The following is a 15656-nucleotide window of genomic DNA, read 5'->3' on the forward strand; positions in this document are numbered from 1 at the left end:
TAACTTTTACTTACACATACTGATTTTGGGTACACATATCAATATGTATGTGTAACTCCTAGTTACACTAGTCATATGCATGTGTAACTGCTAGCTACACTAGCCAGATGAATGTGTATCTCTCAGTTACACAATTCAGATGCATGTGTAACTCTCAGTTACACAATTCAGATGCATGTGTAACCGCTAGCTACACTAGTCAGATGCTTGTGAAACTGAAATATACATTGTTTTATGTACTGTTCATTTTAATCGTATAAATACTGATTGCTTGTTGTTATATTTCAGGTTTTAGATAACTTCATAAAAGCTAATTGCTTAAACGTGGTAATGGTCTCGCTGGAACTGGAGTTGACGCTGAATACACAAGTCAGATGCATGTGTAACTCTCAGTTACACTAGATAGACACATATGTAACTCTCAATTACACTAAACAGATGCGTGTGTAACTTCTAGTTACACATGCTAAGAAATTATTGTAAATGAATATTAAAGTAATAACTTTTTTTTTGTGTTTTTTTTTTGATGTCTATTTATTTGCATATATATACAAGTGTAACTTTGCATTACACATATCATAAGGATGTGTAACTTCTGGTTACACATGCCATATGCATGTGTAACTTCTGTTTACACCTTCGCACTGTATTTTAATAATTTCGGGCCTAGATTTAATAATTTTGGGCCTAGATTTAAATTTTATTTAATTATGGGCTTGACAATATGCATAAGGGTATCAAGGTCTTTTAAAAACTCGGGGCCTAGATTTAAACTTTTTTTAATTAAGGGCCTCATATTATGGGTTATCCATGGGTTGGGCCTGAGCCTAATTTCCCCAACTTATTTCTATAAAAATTTGGTATTATTTCTTTATTAATGTACTAAATAAAGATTAAATGTAAGAAGAAATGAAAAATGAGAAAAAAAATTCAAAACCAAACTAGCAAAATACTTGTAATTTTGCTAAAAAGAGGGATAAAAGAATGAATAACCGGGTACCCGTTACCCGCGGGTATACCCGATGGGTATACCCGTTCGGACCCGTTTAGATTCGGGTCCAATCGGGTAATTACCCATCGGGTCCTAACTTGTTAATGGGTCCAATTTTGGGATCCGGAACCGGACCCTATTCGCTCGAGTCCGGTTCCGGTTCCAAGTAACGGGTACCCATTGACAGCCCTAGTTTAGATACCTGAAGTAGAAATCAGAAATAAAAGTAGGAAGAAAAAAATATTTTGTTTCACAATTTTTTTTTACTTTTAGAAGTCACTCGGAAATTTAATGCTCAAACTAACTTTTTGTTTTTTTTGACTTTTAACAATCAAAATATTATTTTTAGATGTGTATCCACTATAATAATCTGAATGAGAGAGAGAAACCAAAAAAAATTATCGAAAAGAGGGTTGTATATGTTCAAGTATGGGTAGGATTAATGGGAAGCAACGGAATGTTAGGTAGTGTGTGCAGTGCACAGGGTAGACAAATTTAGACTTGAATTTTTGTTGGGGTCTTAAAAAACTTTACTTTACAGTGCATATATTCCATAATTCTCATACTAGTTTTTTTAATTTTGAAAAAATCTTGACTAGTGACCGTCTTTTGGAGGATTCATTATTTGCTACTGGGTTGCATAATTTAGACCCATAATGCCGAATCGCACCGTGTATTTGTCATTTTTGAAGTAGTATATGTGTATAACCAAGGATGTGGAGGAGTCCAGGGAGGCATGGACCATGCTGCTGCTGGTACAGGATGTTGTCAAAACTAAATTACACCCATATATATTATAGGATGTGTGGACATTAGTTAGTGAAAGAGTTAAGTCGTTGTCCAAAATGGTTCTAGGACTCTAGTCTAGAGTCTAAACATCAAATTAGTGAAACTCAAGTAAAGTAGACTCACCAAAACTGGTCCCATAAAGAGGAAAAAAGAAAGGTGTTGGGGTCTGGTACCCAGCCAAGACAATGAAGCACCACCTTCAAAAGCAAGTCCTTTCTGCAATCTTAAACCGAATAAGAAGACAAAAGTGAAAAACAAGTCCAGGTCCAACCAAAAGTACTAAAAATACTCACTTAGAGCGTTCACAGTGGGAGAGTAAACCCAAATATTTGGTCTTTTGAACAGGCGTAGTGGAACGTACTATCGATCAAATTTTGATCAACGACTAAAACCCAGAATATATTTGGTCTGGGACCAAGACTAAACCCAGATATAGTCGAGCGTTGATATACTTCACGCCCCACCACCAGGCGGACATATAGTGCACGTCCCACATCAGGCGTTGGTATAATCTACGCCCCACACCAGGCATTGGTATAGTTTACGCTTCACATGGGGCGTACGTAAAGTCTACGCCCCATTTTTTTTTTTTTTTAATTATTTTGTATGGGGCGGGCATTATACCCCCGCCCCATTCTTTGTTGCCAAAATCATTTTAGTGGGGCGGGCATTATACCTCCGCCCTACTTCTTTCATTTTTTTTTTTTTAGTGCACGTCCCAATCAGGCGTTGGTATAGTCTACGCCCCACACCAGGCGAACGTATAATGTACGTCTGACCAAATTTAGTCTTTCCACCGTAGCGTCACACACCATACTAAACCCAAAATTTGATCTTTTTTTCCCTCTTTGGTCTTTGGTTATACTCGCACCACTGCAGTTGCTCTTAGTCGACAAAAGCACTCTGTCTAATGCTTGCCTTGGCATTGGTTTGGAAGCCTTGGTGTAGCTGATTTTGTCCAGAGCACAAGATCAAGAGTACTCAGGTGTCGACTCAGTATTTAAGCTATCACGCGGACGCGCGCTTGATAGCACGACTCAATTGGTGAATCTTAGTTCTTAAGAAAAAGAGAAATGGTCCATGAGGAATAGGGCTGCACACTAACCGCACCGAAACCGCAAACCGCACCGAAACCGCACTAACCGCACCGAAACCGCACCGAACCGATGATCCAACGGTCGGTCACGGTTTTCATTTTAATAACCGTTAGATTTACGGTTCGGTGAACGGTTCCACCCATAACCGCACACTAACCGCACCGAACAACCGATTAGTATGGACCGTCGATTAGTTTTGATCCTGATTAATACTAGCCGTCTAGATTAAAGCCTCCACCATATATATTCTGGCAACCCTAATCTCTTCGTCATTTTCTCTTCTTCGTTTCTCTTTCTCTTCCTCTCCCTCTTCATTTTCTCTTCAGCGGCAGCCTTCACCTGAATCACCTCAGTCGCCTCCACCACCAGTAGACGGCAGACCACCACCACCTCCATCAAGAGCGCCACCACCTCTATGGCTCTATCTAGTAAGTAAATAGGTCACGGGTTTCGATTGATTTGTTTGTTTTTCAATTTCTAGGGTTTTTTTTTTAATTATTCTTCTGTTAGGACTTAGGGTTTCTTTTATCGAAATCGTTTGCTTGTTGTTTTGTGTTTATCAATCAATTTCTTTTGTCAAATCTTATTTTTCTAATTACAGTCATGGGTTTTTTATTTTAGGTTTTGGTTGAGTTAAGGGAGTCTGATTATAGGTAACCTATCTCTCTTGTTCTGATTTGTTTGGTTTCATTTCGATTTTGTTGAATCAATTGTATATGTATACATGGATCCGTTATTTCTTTGACTAAATTTGTGTGAATATCAATCCGTATTACAGATTTAGATCTTATTTGAATTGGATTGTGTTGAATCTTTGTTTTATCCTTGGGTAGATGTTTTGTTAATTTTGTTTTATTAATACGTATTGAAAAACATGAACTGTGTTGATTTTGTAGTTGTTGATGATAATTTAATAGATTTATGAATAACATAATGAACTTGATTATGTGTTTTGTTAATTCTTTCATCATCTAGCAATTCTGTTTCTATCTGTAGTCTGCTGATTGATAATGAAATCAGAATTTATTGATACAATCTAGGTAGGCCTGATAATCATTTTGATTTATGATCTGTAACTGTGTGAAAAAGGGTTTAATTTTTTCTTAAGATTTTTGCTTAAGTTTCTAAACATACTCTATAAGGTCTGTTCATACTTGACACTTCAAATCAAACTGATGAGTTTATTAGGTAGGCTTCTGATTTGTGTTTCTTTTTGAATTTGGGTATAACTCCATTAAACCCTTACTAGGGGAGTTTCTAGCTCTAAGTGGAGTGTATCTTAGGATTTTGGATAACTGTTTAGGTTTATTTAAAGCCTACCCTGTGCCACAACTTTATTTTTGTTTTCAAGTTTTACATAGAAAATTCCTTAGAGCATATGAACTGCTTTATTTAGTTCATATGCTCTAAGGGTTTAATTTTTGCTTAAGATTTTGCTTGTGTAATAAGTAAGAACTAACTTGTTTACCTTTGGCAGGGCAATGATTGGATCAAGTTCAGCTTCATTATCAAGCTGCAAGATGGCAAATGCATATCCCTTTCCATCCACTGCAGCTGGTTCTACTGATGTGACACTATCTATAACACCTCAAGTTGATGCTACTCAAGAAACACAAGCTACACAGCAGGCTACACCTACACAGGAACCTGCACCTGAAGTTGTACCTAAGAAGAAGGGGAAAACTAGATCAAAAGTTTGGAATGACTTTACAAGGATCAGCGAAGAAAAAGCACAGTGTAAGCATTGTCACAAGAAATTGCAAGCACATAGTAGAGGAAATGGAACTTCCAGCATGAAGACACATTTAGCCACATGTCCAGAGAATCCCAACAAGAATATCAAGGGACAAAAGAGTTTGGTGTTTCCACCACCAAGGCCTGGACAGTCATCACAGCTGGTTGCTGTAAGTTATGACAAGGATATGTGTAGAAGAAGATTGACTGAGTTTTTCGTCATAGATGAACTGCCATTTAGAATTGTAGAAGGAGAAGGGTTTAGAAGATATAGTGAACAACTTGAACCTAGATTCAAGGTGCCAAGCAGGATGACCATTTACAGAGATCTTTTAATTATGTACAAAGATGAGAAAGAGAAGTTGAAGAGATACTTCAAAGAAAGTAAACAAAGAGTCTCTCTTACAACTGATACATGGACCTCTCCAAACAACTTCAATTATATGTGTGTGACAGTGCACTTTATTGATATCCATTGGAAACTTCAAAAGAGGATCATCCTGTTTTGCTTGATCAAGGGTCATACTGGAGAGGAGATTGGGAAAATGCTTGAGAAATGTTTGCTGGATTGGGGTCTAGAAGATCTTTTTGGTGTGACTTTGGACAATGTCAGTGCAAATACTGTCGCAATTGAGTATCTTCAAACCAGTGTCATCAATTGGACAGGAGCAGTAGTGAGAGCTCAATACATGCAGGTATGATTACTTTTCTTAGCTCTATTGCTATGTTTATTCTATACTTCTTTGTGCTTGTTACTGATTTTTTGATGATATTTCCTTGTTCCATTCTTATCAGGTAAGGTGTGTTGCGCATGTTCTTGCGCTTGTTGTCAAAGATGCTGTGTTGTTGTATCACAAGTCAGTTGGAAGGATCAGATCAGTTATCAAGTTTGTTACCGGTTCTCCCTCTAGGTTGGCCAAATTCAAAGAATGTGCTGCTCTCGAGAAGATTGATTGTAAGAAGATGGTTTTCCTTGATGTGAAGACCAGGTGGAATGCTACGTATCTGATGCTTGAAGCTGCCATTCCATATGAAAAGGTATTTAAGAGGTTAGAAAGGGAGGACAAGAGCTTTCGTTCTAAGTATATTTTCAAAGAATCTGAAAGTGAAGCTTTACCTAATACCGACGATGATACTGTTGTAATTGATAATGAAGATTATTATCTTAGTTCATCTAGTGAATCTGAATGTGAGGTAGATGTATCTAGAAAGAATAATATTAAGAAAAAGAACAAGCCCCGTCATCATGCTCCCTATGCTGCAGACTGGTCATATGCTAGGTGTCTTGTTAAGTGTTTAAAAATCTTCTTTGATGTTACTGTTAAGTTCTCGGCTTCAGTTCAGGTTACTTCACATGAATTTATATGGCAGTTGGCATTGATCCATGAACAGTTGGTTCGTCTTAGAGCTATAGGAAACCGAGATCCTCATATTTCTAGGATGGCAGAAATAATGTTTCGGAAGTATAACGCATATTGGGGGGGTTATGAAGATATGAACTCTGTTATGTATTTTGCTAAGTTGCTTGATACTCGGGAGAAAGAATCTGGTTTGAAATTTGATCTGGAATGTTTGTATGAGCAAGATGATTTCAGGGTTACAACTGTTTTGAAGGCTGTGAAACAAGATATGGGAAGACTTTATGATGAGTACACCAGCATGTATTCAAATGCCAATGCAGAGGAAGGTGAAATCATTACTTACTATTGATCATCATTAGTTCATTACTTAATATTGCTTATCTGCTTTTTATCATTACTTACTATTGATTTTTCTGATGTCTTAGGTATTGGGTCAACAACTGATGCTGGTGTTGATGACATGGTTGTTTCTGTGCAAGAAGAGAACATTGAGGATATGCTTGAATCAAGGAAGAAAAGGCGAAGAATGGATGTTCATAGTACTAATCCAAAGTCAGAACTTGAAAGGTATTTGCTTGATGACTGTGAAGCGTCTACCAGGGAGTTTGATATTCTGGCATGGTGGCAGGCTAATAGTACCAAGTACAAGGTGCTATCACTTATGGCGAAGGATATTTTGACAATACAAGTGTCTTCTGTTGCATCAGAATCTGCATTCAGTACCGGAAAGCGCATTCTTACCCCATGGAGAAGCTCGCTATCTGCCAGGACAGTTGAAGCACTTCTCTGTACGCAAAGCTGGTTGCAGAAACCTATCTCTCTTGATTTTCTGTGTGACTATGTACCAGATGACAATTCCAACATTGAAGATGGTAATAGAATCTCTTCTCTTTTGACTTGAAATTTGAATGAATGTTATCTTCTTTTATCTGTTAGATGCAGACTTCATTGAATATATTTGAATATTTCTTCTTTGCATTCTTGTTGCAGACATTTTGGGAAAGGATGAAGATTAAGGGGATGATTGGCTTGAGAGATGGATGGACTGCAATCTTTTACTGGTCTGCTACTTGAGAAATGAAGATCAAATGGATGACTCTTTTTCTTTTACTGGCAACTCGTTATGCTACTTTCTTTTTAACTTTGGTTTCATCAGACTTTTTGGTTAATCTTTAGAATTAATCTTTGGTCAACTTGTTTGTGAACTTCAACTCTGTTTTTAATCTGTAGACTATGGTTATCTTGTCAAGACTTAAGTATGGAATGTAGTATCAGTTTATTAGAAATTCAGAAATTCAGAATGTATTTATGTACAGGTGCAGGGTATAGGTGAAAATCGAACCGAACCGTAACCGAATAGTATCGGTGCGGTTAAAAATCGAACCGAATACTAAACAGTTCGGCTGCGGTTTTAATTGTGATAACCGCACCGAACACAGTTAGGTGAACGGTTTTAGCTATAACCGCACCGAACCGAACCGAACCGTGTGCAGGCCTAATGAGGAATGTTGTTATTGTGAGAGTTGAAACAACTTTGACTCTCTCAGAGAGTCACAATTGTCACCGGTCTCTTGGTGAAAATGTGGTCCTAGTTCTAACAGAAATGTGTGCCTCTTCTTCGTAACAAAAGTCTTTTTTATACTATTAGGCATTAGCTAAGGAATTTGTACGAACCAGATGGAATCTTGTAACAACTTTTGTCTCAAAGTAAGCAAGAATATTGCCTACGACTCTTCCTCCCTACCAACTACTAAGTCGGTCAAACAGCCTCAAACTTCAAGGATCTCTGCTACCCACTCTCTTTAATATCTAACCAACGAAGAAAAATCATCAGAGTATGATGAAATAGCTATAAAAGAGAAAGTAGCAGTGAACAATTCTCTTCATCTCGTAATCCACAAGAATTGGCATCTCATCTTCAATAACAATAGCAGTAGCTTAGATGGATAAAACTGCTACTGATACTACTACTGCAGCAAAGGCAACGAAGATAAAAAGGACGTCATCATCGGAGGTGATGAAGTTGGCAACACTGGCTGTTGAATTGAATATCACCGTCAGATCATCCAATATGCATGTAACGATGCAAGAGAAAGCCTTCATCTTCACCAGAAAACTTCTAACTGTCAACAAATCCAATACAAAGAACACGAAGCCAACACCCACCCAGATAGCTCTTGCGATCAAGAAGGTAAGAGTATGTTCAACTGATGATCATGAATTGCTAAATACAATCGTTGGATAGACTTGTTTCTCATGCACTTCTTTGATTGGCAGGAGTTCGATGCCTCTTATGGTCCAGCATGGCACTGCATAGTGGGGAAGAGTTTCGGATCGTTTGTGACTCACTCACCAGGTGGATTCTTGTATTTCTCTATCGATAACCTCTATCTTCTTCTCTTCAAAACAGAGGTCCAACCAGTCATACAGTGATGGTCTCCAGTACTCCAGTGAATAGCTCAGAACAGAAAAGCTATGATTCTTAACCAGTAGGTTACGTGGGGTTAGTGTTGTAGTTCTCTCTGCCTCTGGATGATTTACCAACAAGTACACTCCCACAAGCAGACAATTTCATCAAGTGAGGAAATCATGAAATGAAGCTAAATTTTTGAATGTAGTTTATAAATTTCTGAAAGTGTTAGTGAGGTTTAACCGTGTATGCACCTCATGAACAATAGGAGGTCTAACGTATAGATACACACAGGAGTTAAATGACAGAATCTATATACATGATTACGATCTACTTCCAGCTTCCAAATCATCCAAGGTAGAAACATTTGGTTCAACCAAACCTATATGTACGTGGTTAGGGCTTTTATCTGGTTGTTGTTGTCCTGCCTGCCCCATCAACTGCACATTAATGCCATTCTCGCCATTCGTTTGTTGTGCAATATTTCTTTCTTCCAACATACTGAAATATGCCCAAGGCCCCCAACCTGCACCATAAAATGAGTCCTTTAGTTAAGTACAAAAACGTCAGGACAGCATTACACATCACGGACAGAATCAACGTTTAAAACTTTAACAGCATTAGAGAACTGTTGACAAACATTACCGTCATTGTGATATGGGGGTGGGAAAAACTGATGGTAAACAACCAATGAAACTACGGTACCTGTAGGAAAGAATTGCATGAGTTAGACATTCAAGGCATTAACTAAATGCACACAATCCATCAATGCTAGTCTACAGTAAAATGACAATCGAACTGGAACAAACCTAGGATACCCCCAGCAAATACATCCTGCCAATGGTGCCAATAATCATCCACACGAGACACACCAACAAGAGCTGCAACAAGTAAAGGAAGCAAGACAATGCATAGTTTTGCCACGTGTCCCCTACGATCAAAACATTTTATCTTTCCTGCCAGGTATAGAGAGAGGAAACTAAGACCTGCAAAGGACCCTGCACAATAAATTCCAAAGTAGTTGTAAGTAAATGTTACAAAAATAACGGCTATGAATATCATATGTGAGATTAGATTCCCAGTCAAGTTTTAAGCTAACAGCGATAATAATTTGTAAAGTCTATTTTTGTAATTAGGTGATGCAAGATTGCCAAGGTGTTGAAGCGATTCATATTGAGATTAAAAATCTTCCTGGGTATCAAGTCATAATCTTATTCAAGAGCACAGTAGCATATGCACGCGAATCCTAGCGGAAAATAAGTAATGCTTACATGATGTATGTCCACTTGGGAAACTCTTGTGTCCTTCTTTGATCACACTAGCCACTCCATGACAAATAACATCTCCAAGTGCATCATAAACCTGAAAAATCATAGATTTAGAACCCATAATCACAAGTGCAAATTTGGATAGAAACCTAAATTTGCAGATTAGCAAGGAATTGCTATTTAGTGATGAAGACAGATAGCAATCTCATATACAAGACAGAGAACCAACCATATTGAAAATTAATTACTAAAACAAACTCAAAATCCGTCTTATCGAAATTTTCAATGGAAAAAGATCAAATGATCTTAACGGATGAGTTTTGATCTAGCTATCTCATAAACAACCCTTGTGTCATTATAGTTTAAAGTCTTACAAACTGAATATGTTATGCATGTATTTCACAAGACCTTTCTTTCAAAATAGTGCAATGCAGTTGTCGCACTAATAAAAGAAATAAAGCAATAGCTCAATGTATTAGATAAACATACATCTTTCCCGTCTGGAAAACAACGCCAGAAGAAATCTGGCCTAGGTCGACCAACTGCATTTTTTATCGAATCTGTGAGAACTCCAGTTACAAGTGTTGCATAACCGAGACCTGTCCATGCGCAAATCAATATCCGTTTAACTGTTCTTAAGCATAATAGCATAAGTGGAAGGGGTTAACAGTCACAACTCATAGCTAACTGTTAGTCACTGATCAGAAGTGTGATTACCTAGTATAGAATGATGCAGATCATAAATGTCCTTCCTACGAATATAGAAGCCGACAAAAATGATAATGGGCAACAACACTGCATAGATCTGGTGAACAGAAAAAGAAGACTAATTAACTGCATAACCAAGATTAATGCAGGCATAAGCTAACTATGTGTATATATTAGAAAAATATAAAAAACTCAATATAGTGAAACTTACAGGAACAGCCCATACAGGCACGGTATTGTCCTTCAGAGGATACTTGAGGTTGGTCATCATATCCTTCCCCACAAAGCGATAAAATGGATGAGTAAGATTGAGAACGAGCACTATAACCCCAAGAAGCACTAATATCAGCCAGTCGTGCATGTGTGTTCTTGCGAGTTTATATCCATGTGTTTTTAGAGTATGCGAACCTATCTGAACCTCTCTCATGATCCTTTCCTGTTGGAAAGCAATTGGAATCAGATGAAAACTACCCAAAACGCTTTATGCACATCAGATACTAAGATTTCATTAAACACCTAATAGCATTAACCATATTACATATCCATGTGTTTCTACAATAGGCGAACCTAGCTGAACCTCTCTCATGATCCTTTCCTGTTACAAAACATATGAAATCAGAAGAAAACTAACACCAATAAAGCTATCTGCACATCAGACACTAGGAATTCATTAAACACCTAATATAATTAACCATATTACATATCCAAGGGAAACTATTGCTGTGTGAAACAAATGAGCAAACGTTTTAATGGCACTACGATATTGTGTCGACTAATATGAACACATCAACCATAAACTAGAAAATCTGGCACCACTCTAATTCTAGAATTACCCAGAGCAACCAGCATCATCAAGAAGCCAAATCATGAGAAGTCGTGAATTAGCCAACTTACCGTTTGCATATCGCGGGTCTTAGGAAAACTAGTAGGTACAGATGTTGGTGAATTACCTTCAAATGTTTTATAACAAGAAAGTCAATGACTCAACCAGATCAAAAGGTTTTAATGACTCAACCAGATCAAAAGGTTTCAACTGGAACAAGTATTCGATTTCGTATAAAACATAAACGATTCCTTGTAAGGTAAAATCCATGTGTTGCATCAACATGACCAAGTAGACCAAATATGCAAGCAAAAGAGAAATGAATACATTATAGTGATATAGACAATATGCTAGGTGTGGACATGATAATCTAAAATATAAATCTGTCCAAGTTCAAAAGCGACCAATAAAATGTTTGAATAGAAAGTCTCACAAGAGATTTTTTGTAATCAAGGCTTTAAGCAATTGTGTAACCCCATTCAAACAGGTTTTGTTCAACTTCAACGCCAAGAATTGAAAAAAAAAATTCTAACATCAATTTCAATAACACGTTATAGGACTCTGAACAAGCCTAGATTTTGTTCAACCTAAGTGTATGCATCCTCATGGAGTTCTAAATCAAAAGGAATTCAGAACAAACATTGCTTAAACACATTGAATAATGTATAAAATCAAAGCTAAAATTGATTCATATGTTGATGAAGAAAAGTCTTACAAACCTAAAAAAAATTCTTCAATCTGTGAAATTTTGATGAAAGTTATGTACGAGGAACCAACGAGAAGTGGAGATGAAAAGAAAAAGAAAAACTGTATAAATGCTTACCAGAAAATCTGTACGGAGTCTACAGACGAAGGTTCCAAAAGGTGTGACGGAGAAAAATAAAAGACAACTTTTCGCCCTTTTTAATCTTTTTCCTTTGTGTTTGGAATATCTGTAGTTGTTGAGTTTTATAATGGGAAAAGGGACCAGAATTAAAAACTGAGTTGAGGTGACGATTCAAGAATGCCGTCGTCGATTGATCATTAAACTCGGTTGGTTTTCGACTTTTACAATGTGGGGGTCGATTCTTTCTGGTTGTTGGCGAAATTTCTTCGAAGTTTCAAAACACGGTTTTGAATTTTATGGTTGGACTTGATGTTAGTGGTAAAGACAAAGATAGTCTCCATTAATGGGTGTTGATTAAAGACCGACTTTTCTTCAGCTAAGGGGGTTCATCCAATTCCGGATGCTGAAAACGGGACAATGTGTCGTAGTCCAGATTTGAATTTTGGAGTAAAAAGTGTGCACTGCGCTTGACTGGATTGCAGTCAAGCACTATATGGACAAAAAAAAATAAAAATTATAGATGATAGCCAAGCTTTGGCTAGTGGATGATCGCCATGTGCAACACCAACTAGCCAAGGCTTGTGTAAGCTTTGGTTAGTGAATTATTTGATAAGTAATCTGGATTATATTTGTTCAACCCCTTCAAAATATGATAACAACTTTCGTAAACGAACTGTTTATCATGTTTTCGTTGCCAATCTGTACAAACTTCTCTTTCAAAATCAACATCAGCCTGACCATTGTCCTTGCCTTTTCTCTTGGCTTGCATTATTAATGCAACATAAGCGGCCACTTCCCGGTTGATTACAATGAAGTGTTCTGTCAATCCTTTTGCATCACGACCATTGATGTTCATGGTTTGATCTTCATGTTTTCTTAAATATGTTATCCCACATGGTGTTACCATGTTGTTGTGCACCATCAATACAATCTTGGATTAAAAAAACATAATTACGACAAATACATTCATCTTCTATCATGTTGTATTGTGCACCACACACTCGGATCTTTTTACCTTTGCCTTGACTTTGAGATTGTGAATCCATTTTACAAGAAAATATAGAATTGTAGAGGAGGTGTGATAGTTTTAGATTTGAAAAAGATTGAGAGATTAAGAAATTGTAGAGAGATTTAGAAATTCTGGTGTGAGTTAATATGAGTTTGGAATTAGGTATTTATAGAGGGGGGAAATTGTAGTCGTTGGATGCGGAACTGTTGGAGAAAATGAGTTTTATTGTTTCGGTTTTGTAGTCTTGGTGGGAATGGAACTTAGGACCTTTGAGTCTCTAAGAGCACTTGCTCACTTTCTTATGAGTGAATGAAATATGACCTTTAGTTCTACATAGGGTATAACTAAAAAGGAGCTCCACTATTAACTATTCCATTATGGATAATTAGACAAACAATGTGGGTGGAACGGGTGGGATAAACAATATTTGTTTCCACTAAGGCTTGAGTTTTGGACTCGGGCACGTTCTTGCGCCGTGGATATAGGTTAACAAGACTTACCTTTTTGGACAAAATTCTTTTGAAATATTTCTTTAAATATTTTAATATCAAAATAAATTTTATATTTAATATGGGGGCGTATGACTTGGAGAGGATTTATTTATTTCCGTTTTTATTTATGTCGACATAATGTGCAGTTACTTGCGTAACTGTTTTTACCATTTTGGAAAATCTTGAATTAATGAAAATTTATTTTGGTTTTATTACTAAATTATATTCTCTTTAATTCACTCTTAATGCACATTATTATCGACTATCTCTCTTCTCCACTATATAAACCTTCTGGTTTCTTCATTCTAATTTGTGTCCAGAAGAGTTATTATCCTCTTCTTTTCGTCTCCTCCCTCTGTGTGGTGTTTTTCATTTCTTCTGTGCCATTGTTGTTGAGTTCGTATGAGTGGGCAAGTATTGTAGTGCTAACAATACTTGCAACGGGCAGTTTTATCCTGGATAGAACTTGACCACAGGGTATAGGCATCACTCATTCTTGAGGCGTACCGGTCAACTATTGTGTTAAATACAACGTGTTGAACACGTGACTCTGTCCTCTGTTTACTATCAATTGAGTGTTTATTTACCTTTCAGAAATTTTATTTCTAACTTCTTCACATCTTCTTTTAGTGTTTTATTGTTACAGTTGCAACAATGATAATCGTTGATCTTACCATCGAGCGAAAACTTGACTAGCGTTGACGCTGGAGTGACCAGTGAGCGCTTGAATGACCATCGAGCGATGAACACTCTATCGCTCGCTGGAAACTCTGTCAGTGTATGCCTATATGTCAAGAATAACATATAGGCATATGAATTTGGCAGTTTGGCATACCCATAGTGGGTGCATATATGCCAAATATCAGTTTTTGGCATGTGCATAGGAATATGCCTTATACATTAAAACTGAAGCATCGTACAAAAAATAACTTGATGTATATTAAATTTCTAGATGAGTTATATACAATTTTGTTACCATAAAATATTTTCCCATTGTAATTGTTTTATTTTTCTTAATTCTAGGTTTGGGTACAGATCCTAATTATAGCCAAAATAAAAATAACCCTAACAATGGCTCTTACTAGTACTAGACCTTGGACTGACCGCTAAAATAACCCAAAAATCTTATACTCAAACTCAAAAGTGGTAGGGAAACATTTTTAGAAACACAGTAGATTCCACTTGAATGTCATAAAAAAAAAAAATTATACATGGTGCCGTTTTTAGGTGTTTTTCGGCACCCTCCACCAAAAATTTCTTTTTTGGTGTAGATATATTTTCGTATCTCTTTTGATATGGAAATATTCAGTACATGAAACCACGATCTGATGTAGATTGTAATTGTAAATTCATAATAGAAATATTGGAATTACATAAAGATATTTCAAAATAGACGGTTTTTGCGACTCAGAAGAAATGTTTCTCTGTATAGGAACAGAAACCTTCAAAAGCCCCTTAACCATACAAGGTTTAACCTTTACTATTAACCTGTATTGTGGGGTCCACTAGAAAACCCATCTTAAGGAGCAGAATAATTGTGACACAGATGTAATGACAGGATGTTTGTTCGTGGAGCTTGAAATTTCCTTTTGAAATTCTTGTTGTTTGACTATTCAAACCTTCTTGCTTAGCCTATTCCATGTATATGCAGTTGACTGATTCCCATATAATGCATATACGCCGCTGATGTTTGATCTGCAGGATAGATATGCCTCCCCACATGACCATGTTATATGGAATTATTAAAAAACTGTTTGGTTAATTAAACAGTTCTCTGGACTATTAAAATTTTAAAAATGAAAAATCATACAAAACATGTCTGATTAAGGGGGATGTCTTTTAAAAACAAAAATTATGAATGACAACACAGAAAAAAATCCAAGACCTTATTACTTACCTGCATAAATCCCAACCTACTCAAAAATAGCCTTTTTTTTTACTCGGTCAATAAAATAAAATAAAAAACGAAACTGTACAGGGGCTAGGCCTTACTAGCGCATAACCGTGAGGCTATCACCAGAAGAAGATCTATCTGAAACGAAAATAAACCTCTCCAGGCCATTCCACAGAGAGAACAAAAACTGGTCTACCTCATAAAATTTAAAAATATCTTCGACCAACAAACATGCTTGTTTGGCCAAAGCATCAG

At 36.8% G+C, this 15656-nt stretch overlaps 2 protein-coding genes across 6 annotated transcripts; one reads left to right on the forward strand and one right to left on the reverse strand.

Annotated features, from left to right (window-relative positions):
• The first annotated feature begins 7466 nt into the window (after positions 1–7466).
• LOC113282204 (dynein light chain 1, cytoplasmic-like) lies at positions 7467–8589 on the forward strand. The gene is made up of 2 exons (XM_026531176.1): positions 7467–8163; positions 8250–8589. Exons 1-2 carry the CDS (start codon positions 7915–7917, stop codon positions 8403–8405), a joined length of 405 nt encoding a protein of 134 aa, XP_026386961.1. The 5' UTR covers positions 7467–7914; the 3' UTR covers positions 8406–8589.
• Positions 8557–12288, reverse strand: LOC113282202 (putative lipid phosphate phosphatase 3, chloroplastic). Of its 5 annotated transcripts, none has more exons than XM_026531171.1 (9): positions 12005–12288; positions 10897–10953; positions 10570–10794; positions 10368–10455; positions 10140–10249; positions 9654–9744; positions 9192–9380; positions 9028–9087; positions 8557–8908 (listed from the first exon to the last, which is right to left on the reverse strand). In XM_026531171.1, the coding sequence occupies exons 2-9, from the start codon at positions 10942–10944 to the stop codon at positions 8706–8708; spliced, it is 1014 nt and encodes a 337-aa protein (XP_026386956.1). In that variant the 5' UTR covers positions 10945–10953; positions 12005–12288; the 3' UTR covers positions 8557–8705. The 5 variants fall into 5 exon arrangements, with proteins under 5 accessions (XP_026386956.1, XP_026386957.1, XP_026386959.1 ...); XM_026531172.1 differs by lacking the exon at positions 12005–12288 and adding an exon at positions 11901–11916; XM_026531174.1 differs by lacking the exon at positions 10897–10953 and having other exon boundaries at positions 12005–12287.
• Positions 12289–15656: the final 3368 nt, after the last annotated feature.

This window comes from Papaver somniferum, chromosome 5 (assembly GCF_003573695.1).
Source record: "Papaver somniferum cultivar HN1 chromosome 5, ASM357369v1, whole genome shotgun sequence".
NCBI classification, from domain to species: Eukaryota; Viridiplantae; Streptophyta; class Magnoliopsida; order Ranunculales; family Papaveraceae; genus Papaver; species Papaver somniferum.

What these genes read in the sequence shown, in the direction of transcription:
- LOC113282204 (XM_026531176.1), top strand. Translation starts at nt 7,915, where the DNA reads ATGGATAAAACTGCTACTGATACTACTACTGCAGCAAAGGCAACGAAG. An exon ending in TAGCTCTTGCGATCAAGAAG is followed by an intron (nt 8,164 to 8,249) that starts GTAAGAGTATGT and finishes TTTGATTGGCAG; the next exon opens with GAGTTCGATGCCTCTTATGG.
- LOC113282202 (XM_026531171.1), bottom strand. Translation starts at nt 10,944, where the DNA reads ATGAGAGAGGTTCAGCTAGGTTCGCCTATTGTAGAAACACATGGATAT. An exon ending in ATTTGCTGGGGGTATCCTAG is followed by an intron (nt 9,088 to 9,191) that starts GTTTGTTCCAGT and finishes TCTTTCCTACAG; the next exon opens with GTACCGTAGTTTCATTGGTT. An exon ending in ACCCCCATATCACAATGACG is followed by an intron (nt 8,909 to 9,027) that starts GTAATGTTTGTC and finishes TTTATGGTGCAG; the next exon opens with GTTGGGGGCCTTGGGCATAT.